This window comes from Thamnophis elegans, chromosome Z (genome assembly GCF_009769535.1).
Source record: "Thamnophis elegans isolate rThaEle1 chromosome Z, rThaEle1.pri, whole genome shotgun sequence".
Classification (NCBI taxonomy): Eukaryota; Metazoa; Chordata; class Lepidosauria; order Squamata; family Colubridae; genus Thamnophis; species Thamnophis elegans.
The window spans coordinates 40,973,858-40,994,732 of NC_045558.1; the positions used below are offsets into that span (position 1 = coordinate 40,973,858).

Consider the following 20,875-nt stretch of genomic DNA (forward strand, 5'->3'; position numbering starts at 1 on the left):
CAAAAGTTGACACAAAACCTTATCTACATCAAAATGTTGCTGAACAAATTCCTGCCAATAGTCAGCATGCAAGATATTGTCATCGCTTCTTGCAATCGAAACTGGTTTTATCTAAGCAGGTCAGAACTATATCTGCCCCTCCCCTTTATTGTTTTCCCATCTATTTCAAAAGGGAGTGGTAGATAAGTAGGAACTAAAGGAGCACATTTGAAGGGGACAAACTACAAATATTGTACAAAATAGTGTACAAAAGATCTCAATCTATTTCTGATAAGAGAATGGAATTACTATGGCCACAAGATAAACTAGAATGGAGGAGTAAAAGTGCAGATGATAGCAACAAATGAACAAAAAATCTAGTTACAATAAATACTTTTATTAAATAATTGTTAATTCCTATTGACTTATTTAATGGAATGTTGAAGTTTCTATGCATTATTTATTAAGTTTTCTATTATAGTTGTATTCTGTAGGTTTTATTAAGATTTAGATAATCTGAGATAATCTGTAGTAATAAACAATCTGAATTCAAAAAAACCCTGTGATTTGGAAAAATGTGTATTTTTTTTTAGTATAAGAAACAGACCAAATGTTGACAGTGTTTTTCAGATATCAGATTATTACTTCAAGTACCATAATTATGACAAAATGCTTATAAAATCAGTGATTGCTTTTTATTCAGTTTTGTTCTAATTTTTCTTATCTTTCCTGCTGTGAATTGCCTTGAAGGATAATGTGTATGACATTAAAATACAATTTCCATTTAGTGCTAGCTAATTTCTTAAAATGAATGGAATATATATTCTGTAAGGGCTGGAAGAGATATGCCATGAATAAGTACTACTGAGAACCAGCTGCTAGAACTTATGCTATTTTAACACATTTCCAACTTAAATTTACAGGACTTACCAAGAAACACAGGGTAGGGACAAGCTGGAGGTCACAGCAGGCTATCAGCAGACATAGAGAATAACTTGACAGTTCTGAAGAAAGGAAATAAAAGAAAAACAAAAACTTTTAAAAATATAAAAGAATCATTCCTGCTGAGCACTGAGTCATAGGCCTCTGAAATCTTTCTGAATAACTCAAAAAGTAGGGCAGTATGTTCTCCAAGTCCACATAGAATCTAGAATCAGTCAAAACAGAACAATTTATGTTGTTCCTAAAAGAGAATGTCTTGAGAATGTATATTGCCATGCTGAAAAGAACATTGTGTGTACTTCACAATTGAATCTTGCCTTTAAATTACTATTATTCAGACAATCTAAAATTCATTCCTGCATTTAAAAGGTTTGACAAATGGAATCTGACTACTTCAAAATTGCATCTCTAAGCACGTTGTAAGATATGATTCAGTTAGAAATGAAAACTGAGACAACTTCAGCATATATTCAAAAAACATAAATAGAATAGAAAATAAAAGATTTTCTATTTTTTCTCAAAAATAAAGATTTCATATCTGTTAAATGGATAGATAGCATTACTGATAAAGAATACAGGTATTCTTGAGTTACAAGTGAAACTCGAAAAATTAGAATATCATGCAAAAGTTCATTTATTTCAGTAATGCAACTTAAAAGATGAAACTAATATATGATAGACTCATTACAGGCAAAACAAGATAGTTCAAACTGTGATTTGTCATAATTGTGATGATTATGGCTTGCAGCTCATGAAAACCCCAAATCCACAATCTTAGAAAATTAGAATATTACATGCAATCAATAAAACAAGAATTGGACATAGAACAATATCAGACCTCTGAAAAGTATAAGCATGCATATGTACTCAGTACTTAGTTTGGGCCCCTTGAGCAATTACTGCCTCAATGCGGCATAGCATGGAAGCTATCAGCCTGTGGCACTGCTGAGATGTTTTGGAAGACCAGGATGCTTCAATAGCAGCCTTCAGCTCTTCTGCATTGTTCGATCTCATGTCTCATCTTTCTCTTGGAAATGCCCCATAGATTCTCTATGGGGTTCAGGTCAGGCGAGTTTGCTGGCCAATCAAGCACAGTAATCCCACAGTCATTGAACCAGGTTTTGGTGCTTTTGGCAGTGTGGGCAAGTGCAAAGTCCTGCTGGAAAATGAAGTCAGCATCCCCATAAAACTCGTCTGCGGAAGGAAGCATGAAGTGCTCCAAAATCCCTGGTAGACAGCTGCGTTGACCCTGGACTTAATGAAGCACAGTGGACCATCCCCCGCAGATGACGTGGCTCTCCAAATCAATACAGACTGTGGAAACTTTATACTGGACTTCAAGCATCTTGCAGTGGGTGCCTCTCCATTCTTCCTCCATACTCTGGGTCCTTGGTTTCCAAATGAGATGCAAAAGTTGCTCTCATCAGAAATGAAGACTTTGGACCACTGAGCAACAGACTAGGTCTGTTTTTCTTTAGCTCAGATAAGACGCTTCTGATGTTGTTTGTTGTTCAGGAGCGGCTTGACAAGAGGAATACGACATTTGAAGCCCATGTCCAAGATCCATCTGTGTATGGTGGCTCTTGATGCACTGATTCCAGCCTCAGTCCACTCCTTGTGAAAGTCCCCAACACTTTTGAATGGACTTTTCCTGACAATCCTCTCCAGGCTGCGGTCATCCCTGCTGGTTGTGCACCTTTTCCTTCCACACTTTTCCCTTCTACATAACTTTCTATTAATATGCTTTGATACAGCACTTTGGAAACATCCAACTTCTTTTGCAATTACCTTTTGAGGCTTTCCCTCCTTATGTTGTCAATGATGGTTTTCTGCACAACTGTTAGTCAGCAGTCTTTCCCATGATTGTGATTCCTACTGAACCAGACTGAGAGACTATTTAAAGGCTCAGGAACTCTTTGCAAGTGTTATGGCTTAATTAGCTGATTAGTGTGGGACATTTTGAGCCTAGAATATTGCACCTTTTCACAATATTCTAATTTTCTGAGATTGTGGATTTGGGATTTTCATGAGCTGTAAATCATAATCATCACAATTAAGACAAACCACAGCTTGAACTATCTTGCTTTGCATGTAATGAGTCTTTATCTCATATATTAGTTTCACCTTTTAAGTTGCATTACTGGAATAAATAAACTTTTGCACGATATTCTAATTTTTCGAGTTTCACCTGTATGACTATAAAGACATAACTCATGATGGTTAAAAAGCAAGATGATGTGACTGACCTGATTTTATTAATTTTGTGGGGTTAAGAAGGCAAACCCCACAGTTGTCAAGCAAACCTGTGGTTCAGCATGAGCGAATTTTGCTGAAAACTGAGAGTAAATATCAATTTTCAACATCACAGTAATAAAATCTGATTAAGTGGAGGATGCTGCTAACAGCCATCAATATCAGTTGGTCATTGATACATGAACTACAGTCACACAATTGTAGGAAATTTGAATCTGGGTTTTAGTATCCCTCAGGTAAGTTCCTCAAATGAGGCAACCAGTCATAAGTTAAATGTACCAGTGCAGAGTGTTTATGGTATGAAGAAGAGCCTGGATATATTGAATTATACAAGGTGTTCAAGCTCAACAGCATATAGGCTTTTAGATGAAGTGAAAGGCTTGCTGGAGATATGTATAGAACTTGGTTGAATGATGATACAGACACTAATGAAAAACAAATAAATGATGAAGACTCCAAAAACAGGTAAGAGGATAACAGAGGATCAAAAAAAGAACCTTCAGATGGCTTTAAGGAAAAATTAGAGAAATATTTTTTCACGACCCAATACTGAGTGATTCTGTAGGAGCACCCACTGGATGAGCAATAAGATAGATAGGCAAAAGAATAAGTGACAGAAACTTAATGCATGATAGGATCAAGATAACAATGTAATTAACCATACCAAAGGGAAAAATATGAAATTAAAAATCCCTGTTTAACAACAAAAATAATCTGAGATTATAAAAAATTCAGTTTTATTTCAAAGAACTTCATGGGTCCACAAGAAGATCAATACTTCAACACTGAGAAAGTGTTTCTCCCAAAATACCTCCATGACATCGAAGACTGATTAGAGCAATGATTCACAAACAGTGCTAATAAACTGGGGCTCTAAGTAGGATTTAAAGTAAAGCATTGCAATGTAAAGTCTGTGGCGTTAAATCTTACATAGGTGACAAATATAATAACAGAATCTTTGAAAATATATGAATGTCATTCTTGGAAAAAGTGAGGGTTTCTGTAATGGTGGAAAGGTGATTAGTTCTAAGACTCTAAAAAGATCCAAACATAGAGTCTTTATTTTATCACTGAATCAGGAGTCAGTGATCTGAACACAGAGTGAAGAAATGATAAATATGATCTTAGTATGTTATCAGAAAACATAAATTAAATACTAAGTATCTGTAAAACTAGGATAAGTGACAAAGATATCTAGGAAATGTAATGTAAAATGTAAAAAAGATTAATTTTGTTTAAAAACAGCCTTTTTGTTTAGAGATACTGAATTTCAAATGGAAATTAATGATCTAAGACTTGATTACCTGAGGTTATTAAAATATTTAATTAATAGGTAGACAATTCTAGTCAGCATTCTTTTCCTTTGTTTAGTTCAATTTCTTTCTAAATTATTACTTTTAAGACAGACTCCAAAGCGCTGTAATTTATACCACTGACATAAAAGCTTGAACCTTTCTTGTTTCTTTCTTAGTAGCAGTAAATAAATTTAGCACACAAGATGAGTAATATTCACCATGTGAATTCAAATGAAAAAGCCATCATTTAAAGGCAGTTGAGGTTAAATAATTTCTATGCTGAAAGCTAGGGAGGTGACCTTGAAGCAAATTTTTGGAAACCCTTATGTAAATACTGTGAAGAGGACAGAAGCATTCCTTAAGTCTGTGGAAATATTAGAAAGACAGAATGACTTCTCCCTTATTCACAAGAGGCATAAGAAGAAGGGGAGAAACAGTCAGATTTACAAGTTATTATTATAGCTTATCTCAATAAACTTTAATTCTGATTTCCTAATCAGGTAGCTAAGAGGGACATGTTGGCTCAGTGGCTAAGATGCTGAGCTTGTTGATCAGAAAGGCCGGCAGTTCAGCAGTTTGAATCTCTAGCGCCGCATAATGATGTGAGCTTGTTACTTGTCCCAGCTGTCAGGCCTGCAGCCATCTTTTCTTTTGGACTTCAAACCTGCCACAGTTTCTATTATTTTACTCTGCATTTTTCTTTGAGGAAAAATGGGAGGGGGGATTATATGGAGTTGGGTAATATGTGGCCATAATAAAATTATTTCTAGAAAGCCAAGGTCATCCTTTGTCTCTGCACCTGGCTGCAATTGCATGGGTTGAAGCTGCTAGCGTGGCAGTGGAAGATTGGACCATATGATGGACTTGTGAGTGTAGGGGCAGGATCTTGAACTTTCAACTGGGTGGGAAAACCTGGAAGCTTTCAGATTAGGGTTTTCCCAGATGTGCCCACATGGCTCTCTTAATAATTTGGAACTTTGAGGAATTCTTTGCCTATGATTTACTTTTGGATGTTATTTGGAACCCTGACAGCAGCGTCTGATAACCTAGCAGTTCAAAAGCACGTAGAAATGCAAGTAGGAAAATAGGGACCACTTTGGTGGGAAGATAACAGAACTCTGTGCGCCTTCGGCGTTTAGTCATTTCAGCCACATGACCACGGAGACGTCTTCAAACAGCACTGTCTGTTCGGATTAGAAACGGAGACAAGTACGTCCCTAGAGCCGGAAACGACTAGCACATATGTGCGGGGAAACCTTTACCATTAATCAGGTCTACCTTGAAGGGTTGACATCCAAGTACCATACATTTAGTTCTCCATTCCTTTATACTTTATGCACCAAGAATTTCCTCTATATTCACAAACTAAATTTACAAAGTGTTTAAATCTGAAACGGAAAACCCTACCTGCTCTGAACAAAAAATCATTTTTAGAAGAAAACCACTCGCTTATTTATTCTTTTGTACCTGCCAGAGCACTGAGGAGGAAATGAGCAGCTAGGAAAAGCTCCTTATTGTGAACCTGTTGTTTGCTCTGTAAATCTATACCCACAAGCTGTAGAAATTCTTCTATATACGGTTTCTCTAATGACTTCAATTCCTCCATTGCTATGTTTCCTGGACTCCCCTCAGAACATATACTGTCCAGCTGCAAAAACAAAATAAAAAGGGAACAGACACAGTGGGCAAATTTAATCATACTCAGAATAAAGTTAATCAGACCAAGTTTGACTTCCAATTGCGTCGACAGCTCTATTATGTTTCTTTCACAACAATATGGAAATGGTTTTTCACTGCATTAAAAAAAAAAAAAACTTCTCAATGTACCTTGAAACCTTGGACATTATTTTGTTTCCTATCCAAATGTTAAGCAATGTTAAGCAACTCTGCTTAGCTTGTTATGAGATCATTCAAAATTGGTAGGTGATGCTACTTGCTGTGATCCAGAAAATAATGATGCACAAATCAGTCAAGACTAATAAAAATTCTATTGATTTCATATCGTGTGAAAACCTGACTCTTTTAAACTTTAACTCTATAATGCTAAGAAGTGCAGGGGAGGGGGGGGAAAAAACAGGATGACTAACAGTAATGTGGATGTATTCAGGTCTAACAATATTGGGAATACTGGATCAGATTAAAGATAGATCATCCTAGAGACTATGCATCTATTAATCACCAAAATAACACTGATTTGATGGTAACAATTACTAAAATAATTAGAAATATATAATTAGAAACATACATGTTATTAGAGCAATCAAAACTACATCCCTTTCTTTATAAAGAACAAGCTTTAAAAAAGAGGAAAATTGCATGTAAATTACCACATTTTCTAGTTGCATCACTTTTTCTTCATGAAGCAAAAGGTCACAGACCATTTGGTATAAAGATCTCTGCTTTTCTTCTGATAAATTCATAAACGGTTGGAACTGGCTCTTTAATTGGAGAACATCTGAAAATGTATTATACATGCATATTTAATCATTAAGTAGAATCAAGTTAGGGAAGCTAATCCTAACAATTCTGAATGTAACGTATATAATTTCATTTAAAAGATGTGTGTTTGTGTGTGTGTCTGTTTGTGTGAACATGCATGTTGGAAGTGTAACACATCATACACATTTGCTTTTTTATGATCAAAACTGATCATTTTGATCCTGACTCAAATTTCAAAAATACATCCTATGATTTCATCAGAGGAAATTTGCATATACATAGTATTAACAGAGAAAATCAGAATTCAAATGAAATACATTTCTATAGTAGTTTGAATGTTGCCATGTGCAAAGAAATAAAATGGCTTGTTTGACCAGCATATCACATGAACCCAATCAATCTTGGTTTAGTTAGTAAACCATTGTTAACAGCTGTAATTTACCTTACCTTACATTTTCATTACATCTCCCTCACCCTCCTGAGGCATGCCTGCATTCCCTAGCCTTGGATTCTATCCACTCAATTATTACAACAGGGAGTACTTGGATTGTACTTAAATGAGAGTTGCTGAGATGTCATATGACATCTCACTTAATGGTGACTTCACTCAACAAAGTTTGTGATCCCAATTATAAGGCCAGTACTACTTGTCCGTCTTGAAGCAGTTAATTAAAAAAACTGCACATTCATGCAGTTGTAAACATTATTATTTGGAATAGTCTGCAGAGTGGTCTATATGAAAAGAAGTTATTTTGAGAAAGTATGCAAAGTATAATACTCTAGAATAGAGGTTCCCAACTAGGGGTACGAGGCGATGTTCCAGGGGATGCAAAGTTTCAAAATTACAGTGTATATGGATAATTATAGGTATATAATTATTTACTTTTGTAAGGGGTGAGAGAATATATCAGAAGCATTCTAGGGCTGCGGGGTACAAAAAAGGTTGGGAACCCCTGCTCTAGAAATAAGCATCGTGCTTTAAAATTGCACTGCCAACATATTTTCATGTCTATAAATTTAAAGAGAATTTATGATTCCTTATTATATAAATCTAAAATTAAACCCTGTTGTATTAAGTTTATTGTTTAGTACAAAATCCAACAAATGTTTTTGAATTTACCACCTTTTTTGTGTATTGCACTAGTCACATCATTTAAGTGCTGAAAATGGCTTCACAAACAATTATTATCTTGTTTTAGGATAAAGAATGTATCTTTTGCTACAGAAGGATAAAAGAGAGAATGTATGTATGTATGTATGTGTGTGTGTGTGTGTGTGTGTGTATATATGTGTGTGTGTGTGTATATATATGTATGTATGTATGTATGTATGTATGTATATATATGTTATATTTATGCTGATAAATAAATAAAGGGAGACTAGTATAGATCTATTTCAAGCTATTTAGCTCTCATCAGCTAGCCATACCCTATGTTGGGAATCGAACATAGGGTTATATATTATATATATATAGTTGTATTTGTGCACAAATTTGTAAACAATTTGTCTTTTTGTTTACAAATCTTGGGCAAATTTGTAAACAAAAAGACAACAGTAAAAATATTGGGTTTCTGCCTGGATGGTCTCTTGTGACGAGCCGAAGGACAGAGAATGGAAGTAGTGATCTTCCTCCCATATTTGGGCATACCGGGGGTTGTAAAAAAAAATAAAAAAAAAATCTAATATATATAGGTATGCAGGTCTGGGTCTTTTCCCGTGTAAGATTGACAGTATCTTGGTGACTTTTCGACGAGGTCACGCTCGTCATCTTCAGGCTGGTGTCTTTGGCTTCGTGCTTGTGTGACCAAAGCGTGATTGGAGCTGCTGTTTTTCTATAAATATAAGTGTGTGTGTGTGTGGAATGTTGGCTTTCTTGCTTTAAACGGATTGGTTGGCTGTGTTGTCACATCTTGATTGGTTTATGGAATTGATGTTTGGTGAGGGTGATTGGTGATGGGGTCCTGTGTTGTTCTGGGTCCTGTGTCGTTTTTTGTGGCTGGGACACGTTTGTTGACTAGGCCTGGTTTCTAGATGTCTGGTAGGCGGGAGGTATCATCACGTTTATTCATGTTGTGGAGGTATTTCTCTATTTCGATAGCTTTCATAATTATTCTCTTGTTGAAGTGTCCAGTTTTGGAAATTAATTTGGTTCCTTCAAAATCAATTTCATGTCCTGTTGCTTTAAGGTGCTGGAAAAGGGAGGAAGTTTTTTCTTTTTTTCTTACTGCGTTCTTGTGTTCTGCAATGCGTGCATTTATTCTCCTGTTCGTTTGTCCAATGTATGTGGCTGAGCAGATTTTGCATGGTATTTTATAGACTCCTTGGTTTTCTAGTTGGATCTTGTCTTTGGGGTTTCTTAAGATGTTGGCTATTTTTTGGTCAGTGTTGAAGGCTGTCTTGATATTGTGTTTGTGGAGAATTTTGCTGATTTTATCTGTGGTGCCTTTGATGTAAGGGAGAAGGGGCGATGCTGTTGTCCTGTTCTGTGTCTCGGTTCTTGGGGGGTGTTTCCCTTTGGATTAGGTTGGTAATTGTGTTTTTTTGGAATCCATTGGAAATTAATATGTTTGTGATTGTGTGTAATTCAGTTTTCACGTGGTCTTTGTCAGCTAGGCATTTGGTTCTGGAGATGAGGGTCTTGGCTACGGAGTTGATCTGTAAAGGGTGGTGATGGGATTGTGTATTTAAGTAGTGGTTGGTGTGTGTTTTTTTCTGGTAGATGGTGTGTCCTAGGGAGCCATTGAGTTTTTTGTAGATTAGGATGTCCAGAAAGGGAAGTTGGTTGTTTGTTCTATTTCCATAGTAAATTGTATTTTGGGGTGTAGGCTGTTGAGATGTGTGAGGAAGTTGTCCAGTTTTTCTTTCCCGTGTAGCCAAATTACAAAAGTGTCATCTGCATATCTAAGCCAAAGTTTGGGTTTGTGTTCAGATTTATCTAAGGCATTGGTTTCAAAGTATTCCATGTATAGGTTTGCGATGACGGGTGAAAGGGGTGATCCCATAGGTGCTCCTTCTATCTGTTTGAATCTTTGTCCATTGTGGATTAAGTATGTGTTGGTTAGGCAATGGTTGGTCAGATTTAGGATGTGCTTCGGGAGGGGGCTTGTATTTGTTTTGGATAGCTGTCAAGGCTTCTTTAATAGGCACTTGGGTGAAGAGGGATATGACATCGAACATCGAGGGATATGGCCAAATTACGAAAGTGTCATCTATATATCTAAGCCAGAGATTGGGTTTGTGCTCAGATTTATCTAAGGCGTTGGTTTCAAAATGTTCCATGTATAGGTTCCTTAGATAAATCTGAATACTAACCCACAAACCAAACACAAACCAAACACAAACCCACAAACACAAACCAAATCCTTCCCTCCCATTACTGTTACATATAAAATTAGCTATCTTTGGTTCTGGAGGCAGAGAACAAGGTTCATTCACAAGTAAAATATATATTATAAATATATTAGCATTGCATTAGTTTTCTATGATCTATATCTATAGTTAATTCCACATGTAATTTGTTTTAAAATTAATAAATTTTAAAATGAGGATAAAACATGCTACTGATCAGCCTGGGACAGCCTGGAGTAAGTATGGAAAGCAGCAACTGAAAGTTAGATTATTGGTATTTTTACTACCTATCAGTTCAAACACTTAAAGAGATGTACATGCATAGTAAGAGGGATAATAAAGACAGCATGGGAAGACAGGAGAGGAAACTCAGAATGTTGTTTAAATAATAAAAAATTTCCATCACTTGTAAATATTGTACCTCTTTACAGTTTACAACTGGTGATATAGTGCCTTTTGGGAGGAATTAATCCCAACTATTTATGATGCAATAATAATAAAGACATGAATTGTCTTTACACACATGGATTCAATTTTAGAACCATGTTTCTGGGATCCTTGAAGCCACACATTGAGCTGAAATTAATTTTGGTTTAAGTTAATATAATGAACAGGAAATGTGAACAATTTTCTAGACCTACCTTTGCTTAGAATGTTAAGTGAAGTATTACTTGGAATAGGGCTGTCAGGTCCAGACAATTTCTCATTATCCACAACATCAAAAAGATGAGGGCAGCAAGCCTCTTTGAAGGCCGAAGAATGATAAGATGGCCCTTCTATAGCCCCCCTTTCAAAACCACCTTGTTGGTCATGAAGGAGGCACAATTCTACAAAAGGAACAGTTTGGTTGTCTTATTTTCAGGTAACTTTTGATTTAAGCTCCCACTCCATCCCATAATATGAATAACAGCAAATAAATTATTTCTTAGTATTCTGATTAGCATTAAACCATTTTGTATTAAGATCTTGCCCATTCATAAAATGTTTAGGCATAACAAATCAGAAACCACCTATTTATTAAGAATAACAATGTTCTTTGTGATTACCACCAGTCTGTTTTCACTGGTAGATAAGAGTCTAGAGCTGTGATGACGAACCTATGACATGTGTGCCACAAGTGGCATGCGGAGACATTTGTCAGGGCACGTGAAGCCAGCTGACTTCGGCCTTCTTTTGAGGTTTGCTCATAGGGCCGGTTTTAGCCCTCCGGAAAGTTCAGGGGCTTTCAGGAGGCTTCCCTGAGGCCCGGAGGGCTAAAACTGGCCCTACGAACAAACCGGAAGTCCGTTCCTGAACTTCCAATTTGCCCATAGGGCTGGTTTTTCGTGCCTCTGGAGCCTGGGGAGGGCGAAAAAAGCACACCAAAAATGCGGGGGGGGGGAGCGCTGGTCATGCGCACTGGGGTCATGTGCGCATGCACACTGGAGTTATGCGCAAAGTATTATGGATGTGGCTCGCCCGCGCACAGCCCCCCTCCGCTCCCCCCGCTTTTGGCACGTGAGCCAAAAAATGTTCGCCATCACTGGTCTAGAGTTCACAATAAGGAAAAGTCCACCATACGTTTGGGAAATTAGTTCCAAAGTTATTTATTTATACACATAATGTACTTCACAATGAAATAGAAACGTTTCTGTCCTTCGTTACACCATGTTCTCAAGACTCTTTCAAAGCTTGAATTAAATGCAAACAGCTACTTTAGAATGGATGAGAGAAGTATTCAGTAAAGAAATGTTAAGGTCATCAGTGTATCATTGCAAATTCATGATCAGAATATAAACATAAGTACTCAATGAATACATGCATGAACCCTCCTCCTGAATACTGCATCAGTGAAGGAGATGTACTGGTAAAGTAGCTTTAAGAGGAAGCAACACAATGCAATTGAATTTGTAACTTTCAACTCTGTAAAAGCATCCTCATTCAAAATCTTCATTTCCAGAAACATTAATGCAGATTAAAAAAAAAAAAACCCTAGCATGACTTATCACAATTGTGATGATGTCACAAATGTTTTAACCCCTGTGTGACATTCCCCAAGAATAAATCATCTTCTTTCCTTACCTCTCTCTTTAACCTATTTATATTATTGTACATCTGTAGTATTAACTGGCAACAACACACTATGTTTTGAGTTTTAAGTCAAAAGGCTATATGGTCTCTGATTTACAGAAATATTTTAAGCATTCAAAGGACAATATAGCCCGTGTGACTAATAAACAAGAGAGAACACTGATATTCCAAAGAAGCAATAAAAAGTAAGCCAAGATACACATTTGAAAAATATATGAATTCCAAATGTAAAAAGACAATCCAGGAAAGCATGAGAGTTTTAACTATGATTGTTGAGAAAACGTTTTACTACTCAAACTGTAAAAAGAAATTTAAAATGTAAATAGCAATGATATAGCTATATGCCAAGAATATTATTCTAGCATGCTACTTTAGGTATTTATCAAAGATTTAGAGACAGCATTTACCCTGGTATCAGATTAGGGACATCAAATTAGAAAATCAACAACTGAACAAGGAAAAAAAAACTTATTACAGTGTAACTGGTAACTCATTACAACTTATATAATTAAACAAAGAATGAGGCAAAACACTCTAACAGTGATTTTTAAAGTGGGTTTTTCTTTTTTTTTTTAAAAATGGTCTTCAAAATTATCTGATAGATAAATGGAGTATTAAGGAAGTTGCAAAAGAAAAACAAGCTATTTAGATAAGTTTGACCTTAATTTGGAGATAATTGTGATAAGCAATGAGAAAAATGCTGAAAAACAAGTATTGGACACACAAATAAAATGATGTTTCATTACTTAAAAGAAATGCACAAATAGAGATACCAATAAAGGAGAATATTTGTAGCTCAAGGTTGAAACAAGAGGTCCTTGGTGCTGAGCATGCTTGTTTTCTTGCAAATGTTTCATTATAAGTACCCAGTTTTCCCCAAAATAAGACCTCCTTGGATAATAAGCCCAATTGGGCTTCTGAGCACATGCGCTAAAGTAAGCCCTCCCCAAAAATTTTGCAACACAGCAGCAGCCATGAGATGACCATGCTCGCCGCCTCCTGCACATCAAAAATAATAAGACCTCCCCCAAAATAAGGCCAAGTGCTTATTTCGGGGGTGAAAAGAAAATAAGACCCTGTCATTTTCAGGGGAACATGATAGTACTTAGTGTAATGAAACATTTGCAAGAAAACAAGCAAACTCAGAGAGCACCAGAGATATGGCAACTGGATTTTTGCTGATAAGAAATGAAAGATGAGACTTTTGGATTTTATTTTTACTTAAGAGATGAGATAAGAAGTGAAGAAAATATATGTTGTACTCTAAGGATTTAAAGGTATATCCTATCATATCTCACTCAAGGGGAAGTGTTCATATCAGATTCTCAGCCAAGGGAGAGCTGAATTGTCTGAGAAACGCTTCCATCATCATGTGGCCAATACTAAAATATGGAATACAATAACCTTTTCCACCGAAGCAGTACATATTTATCTACTCATATTTGCATGCTTTTGAACTGCTTGGTTTGCAAGAGCTGAGGTGAGTAAAATGGAAGCTCACCTTGGCACTTGGGTCTTGAACCCAGGCTGTTAACTGATAAGGCAGCGTATTAACCTACTGAGTCATCGTACCATCAATGGCTGTAACTGTTGTACCTTAGGTACAACATCTTAATCAATGATTTGGATGAGGGAATAAATGGGGAGCTCTTCAAATTTGCAGATGACACCAAGCTGGCAGGAATAGCCAACGCTCCAAAAAACAGATTTAAGATACAGAAGGATCTTGACAAACTTGAAAATTGGGCACTATCTAATAAAATGAAATTCAATGGTGAAAAGAGTAAGGTTCTACATTTAGGCAAGAAAAACGAAATGCACAGGTACAGTATAGGTGGCACCTTGCTCAACAGTAGTAACTGTGAGAGGGATCTTGGATTCCTAGTGGACAACCATTTAAATATGAGCCAGCAGTGTGCAACAGCTGCCAAAAAAGCCAACACAGTTCTAGGTTACATAAACAGAGGGATAGAATCAAGATTACGTGAAGTGTTAATATCACTTTATAATGCCTTGGTAAGACCACACTTGGAATACTGCATTCAGTTTTGGTCGCCACGATGTAGAAAAGAGACTCTAGAAAGAGTGCAGAGAAGAGCAACAAAGATGATTAGGGGATTGGAGACTAAAACATATGAAGAACGGTTGCAGGAACTGGGTATGTCTAGTTTAATGAAAAGAAGGACTAGGGGAGACATGATAGCAGTGTTCCAATATCTCAGGGGTTGCCACAAAGAAGACGGAGTCAAACTATTCTCCAAGGCATGTGAGGATAGAACAAGAAGCAATGGATGGAAACTAATCAAGGAGAGAAGCAACTTAGAACTGAGAAGAAATTTCCTGACAGTTAGAACAATTAATCAGTGGAACAGCTTGCCTCCAGAAGTTATGAATGCCCCAACACTGCAAGTCTTTAAGAAGATGTTGGATAGCCATCTGCCTGAAACGGTATAGGGTTTCCTGTCTAGGCCGGGGGTTGGTCCCTTCCAACTCTGCTATTGTATTGTATTGTATAGATGTAATACATTGCGAAAGTTATTGTAATGAAAGGACAACCTATTTTTTTATACTTTTTTCTTTTTTTATTCTTATATTTTTATAGTTTGTGTTAGCTTTTATTCCAGTTGTATACAAATTATTTGGAAAAAAAAAGGCTGCCTCCTAACTTCACCGAATCTCAATAGAACTCTTAGCACATTGTAAGCCTGCTATTTTAGGCACAATTATTTGGATGTTCACTGGAGAAATGGGTAAGAATGTTTAGAATCTCCATAGATGAGAAAATCCTTCCACTACAGAGTAGAACACAGTGATCATTTCATGCAGTGGAAACATAGCAAACATTTTCAAGATATTTGTGTATGTCCCAAAAAATAAAAAGTAGCCTCATTCCATTGGAAATAATAGTGTCCTTGATTCTACATGGAAGTTCCAGACTAGTTTAGGCAGTGGTGGGATCCTACCAGTTTAACAACTGGTTCGGTGATCGCACCCCCGAACTGGTCTGAACTGGTAGACTCCCATCCCTGACTTTAGAAGATGCAAAACAGGCTACAAGAATCACAGATATTTATTATACAAGCAAAAGAATGGCCAAAGGTTTTGTGAACAAATGCTGATGATCCAGAGATATTATTCATAAACTTCTCCCTAATCTGAAATGCCTGTCTTACTCTGCCTAAATTAGGATTAGTCCTGCAAAGCAGAGATGTTGATATATAAGGTTTCAAAGATAAGATGCCCCAATATTAAAATCCGACAAACAGAAATTAGAAAAGAAATAGCAGCACTGTAAAGAAGGGAAAAATAATGTGCAACCATCCTTACCTTTAAATATGGTGTGGGCATAGTTTTGGGCAGTATGCCTTCACTTAATTTTTTTTAACAACATTGCCTGTTCTCAGTAATATCATGTGATATACATATTTTAAACTTTTTATGTGCTGAGATAAGAGTATATACTAAAAAAGGATGCAGTGAACTAGCAATCTAGATTTTCAGGACATGCCTTGTATGTTTAGCATGTGTAGATTTCCCTGACATTGTATGCTATATGATAAATAAATAGACCGACAGACAAACACACACAAACAAACAAACAAAAGCATTCCATTGTTCCATTGTTAGGGGAAGTTGATCACATAAGTAGGCCTTCTTTTAATTTGCAACCAAATAAAATGCTTGAATGCCTTGGTTTAACCTCACCTACATCTTCTCATGTATTATACTCAGTTTCTGACTGTAATACTGATTCAAAATATCCGTAAGCCTTCCCTTTAAATGATCACCAATTACGTACTGATCTATGGTATGCATAAAACTGAATTTAAAATGAAATATTAGGACAATAGAACCTCTGCTGATGATCTAAGTCTAATAAAAAGCATGCTCATCAGGATGAGATTGCACTTTTATGCTGCCCTGAGGAAAAGGAAGGTGTCCATATTACTTACCAAATTGACCGTCACGTTTTATATACAATTCTATTACACCATAAGCAATTGCTGTTGGAGCAGGGATTTCTAATACCACATTAGAGTTCTTGATCATATTTCCATTTTCCTTCACTGATACCTAGAGAGATATTTAATTGTTGGTTAATTTGTGCAAATTAATTCCAAAATGCATTAATTTAAACATGAAAGGATGACAAGAAGTCATTTTGTAGAATTTAAAAATGATTTTTCAATTACTTTTAAGTGAGTTAAAACCAAAAAATGAAACAAAAAATGCCCAGAGTTGATACATTTAAGATCTCTCAGCCCAAATCCTTAACAGGATGGCTGCAAGGATAAAATAGGTGGCGGGGTGGAGGGGGGGAGACAGAACAACAAGTGTGTGGAGAGAGTTATGGCACCAAGAGTTACCTGTTAGATAAAATTAAACATACATAAATGAGAATATATATATATCTTGATATTGGAGTCCTTGGTCTTCTCTGAGCAGATGTTTCATTACCAATCTAGGTACTGATAATGTTAAAGTTGATTAGGAAACATCAGGAAGCAAACCATCAAACTCAGAGAGCACCAAGCTCTGCATAACTAAATATTTTAGAAGTTGTTTTAAAATTAGACAGCTCTAAAATGTGTTTTCTTAAGTTTGCCTTTGAGAACTAGGTGGGTTTTTAATTCACAAAAGACAGGTCTACTACAAGGGATTCTCCTTAATACAAATGGATCTCTACAAATACACTTATGGTGACTTTCAGCTGGAATGAGTATTTCTATAATTAACTTCTTGTGAACTTTTCTACAGCTGACAGAATTGGAGCAAAGGATTCAATTATCTTTAGTTTTATCCAGCACTTTGTAACTTTCATTTAAAACTATAGTGAGGATGTGTTAAGGGCATCACACTTTGATCTGAATATAAATCTTATAAACCTTATAAATCCTACAATTTTTTATTCATTCTAACATTTAATAGCAAATAGATTTAGTAGCAAACAATCTTCAAACTGCATAGAACATTCATTTTTGAACAGAAACATTAATATTTCAACTTAATGCAAACAAGTTTATTTGTGCTTGTGACAAATAAATGCACTTGTTTTCTTTTTCTTTTTTTTAAAGGCTTCAAAAGACACGGGGATATGGTCAGCAATGTAATACAAGGCTGAAGTGGACAGGGTTGAAATTTTAACTTTTTCAGAAGGGGAATTTAAAGGGCACAAAGGCTATATACATCTTGCAGGGGGGGGTGATATGGAAAAATGTGATAGAATGCTGTAATAGTCCATCACTATTCTTCCTTATGCATTAATACCTTTATAATTTTTGTACTTATTCCCACCATTCCAGCAAGTTTTTCCTCTTTTTGAATATGTTCAGATATTAAACATTTCTGAGTCGTCAATATTTTTTCTATAAGGATACAAAGGACATCATTCTTTCTTTCAAGCATTTGTTCCAACAACGAAGTCTGTAGATTTATTGTCCTAAAGGAGAAAAAAATACATTAAAATTTCTATGGAAAAAAAGTTTCTGTTTAATAGATGGACTTAATATTGTTTTCCTATAACAAATTGATAAATAATTCTCTCTTTAGTAAATAAATAAATATGTACCTTCCCTTCACATCTTTCATAAGCTTGTGCAAGTCAAGTTCTTGCTTTTTAAGATTTCCAAAAGAGGACAGACTTTCTACAACATCCCTTGCTCCAGTTCCTAAATTAATTCTTCCTAATGACGTATCAATGCTTCCTCTGATGCAGTCTTCAAACTTGCCTTCATACTTCACAAAGTCAGACTCTACAATAACTGAGGGGGAAAGTAAAATATCCAAATTACAGAACATTAAACTGGAGCACAACATAAATTATTTTTAAAAATATAAAAAACTATTCATAACAAAACATATTGACTTACTTAGTCATTGTTTTATACTGCTCCCTGTATTTAAAAATGTTTATAATCCAATGAATAAAGATGGAGAATCTATGGTTCTTCACATGATATTAAAATAAATGCAGTTTCTTTGAACCAGTGGGCCTTGTTAGTAGAGTTTACCAATGCTGCTTGGGTGTCCAAAGTTCCCCTCCTTAGAATATATGGATCTGAATGCTATAAGTCTTCAATAATTTGAAAGGATTTGGGTCTTAGAAATGCATGCATACATATGTGACATTTAAAGAAAAATAGCAGTCATTTTAAGTAACAAATCTCTGAATTCCACCAGAAGTTATTCTGTCTATCCACTGGGAAAATGAAATAGTCACAAAATAAAAGTATTGCCATGCTTTGTCTATCTGCCTATTTATTTATTTATACCATCCCACAGTCGACCCCTAGTTCTGATGGACTATGGACAATACAGTGAATGAAGCACAAAATTAAGGATACAGGAAATAAAACAACTTGATACAAATCTTGCTGGATATTAAAGTCAATCATGCCCCAAAGCACACTGAAGTAATAACTTTTAGCCAATGAAAAACTTAAGACGAAATTGAACCAATCATATATTTGAAAGACTAGCACGGAACAGACATTTCCTATTCTAAATTTCTTGGGGGTCTCACAGTTGTGTTGGGATAATATGCAATCCTATACTCTCAAGCTAATTCTTAATTCTAAGAGGTTTCTTTCATATTCATTTTCTTCTACAACTTAAAAGGCTAATCAATTGAATCCTAAGAATCAATAAAACAAAGCAAACTTTCAAGAACTGTTGTCCTGACATGTTTGAAATAGACTGAGTCGCAGAAGCTATAGTAAATCATTCATGGCTTCTCTGAATTCTACTTTTGCTGTTACTGATACATCATAATAAACCAGTTTTTGAGAATGGGTTGCCCAATTATAAAATTACTACACTGTATGTATACATTTACAGAGCCCTGATTCACCATATGCAACTTTCTATCCTCCTTTAATTTTTCACTCTCATGGAACAATACCTGCTCTTTGAATTCTTTTGTCCTTTTTTGGGGGAAGAAACCCTGTTTCTCAACAAGAACAAAATAGGGAAACTAAGATGATGTTAAAAAGCGACATTTCTTTGATGTAATTCCAAATACCTATGTTTTTACTATAAAAAGTCAGTCAGGGCAGAGAGACTGGTGGCTCCTCAAGGCGATATATATTCATATCTTGAGGCATCATATCAAAGCTATGCTTATTGGCAAATAGATGGTGCACATATGTATATTTTAACTTTCCATGTCCTATTTTTATTTTTTAATCTTATTAGCTGCATTGTTTGTTCACCAGAACAAAAAGGCAGGCTACATAGAAAATAAAAAAAGATTCCGGTGTTCTGAGATTTACTCCTGGAATATATCTAACTGATCATTGCAGGAATGATCCATCATCTTCTGGAATATGAATAGGAAATGATTTGTAGACTATAGATAGTCCTTGACTTATGATCACAATTAAACTCAAAATTTCTGTTGCTAGACCGGATAGTTGCTAAATGAATTTTGGCCCATTTTATAACCTTTCTTGCCACAGTTTATTTGTTTATTTAGAAAATGTATATAGCTGCCTACTTGCTCAGTGACTCTAGCCAGCTTACAAACAATTAAAACACAGTATAAATAAAATAAATATTCTAAAAAAAACAAAAACCAATAATGCCCCCACTTCCGGCCATAACATATGTAGCAGTTAAGTGAATCACTGAAGTTGTTAGTAACACGTTTGTTAAGTGAAACTGGCTTCCTCATTGACTTTGCTTGACAGAAGGTCACAAAAGATGATGAAATGACCCTAGGACACTGCAATTGTCTTAAATATGAACCAGTTGTCAAGCATCCAGATTTTGATTACATGATCATGGTGTCATAAAAATATCCCAATAAAAAAACAAAGGGGAACCACAAGCAATAAATCTTACTTTAAGACCAGAAGTATTTTGTTTCATGAGCAATTTGGAACATGAATAGCCAACATACCAATACTTACATTAACAACTTATTGCAATAAGGTCCAATGACATAGCTGAGTCCAGCAAGGATTAGCTACGGCCAGTGGCCCTGAACTCTTCTCAAGACCTTCTTTTATACTTTTCTGCACGCATTTCACAACTTACTTCCTTGTTCTGTCTTACTGACAGTCAGTCTCCACATACACCCGTGTACATTTGAAGCTCTCAGACACTTGTTACATTTAGTTCCTCATTTCCCAGTGCCATCTTGTGGTTGGCACATTTCAATGCGCTCATCTGATATCTCCTACCATCTGCAACTTTTAGTTCCTTATTTCTTAACGTTCCAGATGTTTCATGCTCAAAATATCTCCAAAGCTGATTATATTGTAATTACAATATAATCAGTACAACCGTGATGGCAAACCTATGGCATGCGTTCTGGAAGTGGCACATAGAGGCATCTCTCTGGACATGCGAGCTGCTGCTCTTCTGGTTTTTGGTGCGCCAGGTGGCTGCTCTTCTGTTTCCAGCATGCGCATGTGCACTGGCTACCTGGTCTTTTGGTTTCTGGTGCTGCACATGTGAAGACCAGCTGGCCAGTGTGCTGGAACCAGGGGTGGCTTCCTGAATTGGTTAGTACTAGTTTACTGTGTGCGTGTGTTGCATGTGCATGC

The 20,875-nt window shown here is 36.0% G+C and overlaps 1 protein-coding gene across 1 annotated transcript in view; it reads right to left on the minus strand.

The window, feature by feature from the left end:
- Positions 1-20,875, minus strand: part of GSDME (gasdermin E) — a 37,761-nt gene that overhangs the window by 10,592 nt on the left and 6,294 nt on the right. The window contains exons 3-9 of the mRNA XM_032237712.1: positions 17,896-18,088; positions 17,595-17,766; positions 16,280-16,400; positions 10,898-11,083; positions 6,797-6,924; positions 5,937-6,117; positions 910-983 (exon numbers count right to left, since the gene is read on the minus strand). Coding sequence (XP_032093603.1) covers positions 910-983; positions 5,937-6,117; positions 6,797-6,924; positions 10,898-11,083; positions 16,280-16,400; positions 17,595-17,766; positions 17,896-18,088 — 1,055 coding nt within the window. The remainder of the gene's footprint in view (positions 1-909; positions 984-5,936; positions 6,118-6,796; positions 6,925-10,897; positions 11,084-16,279; positions 16,401-17,594; positions 17,767-17,895; positions 18,089-20,875) is intronic.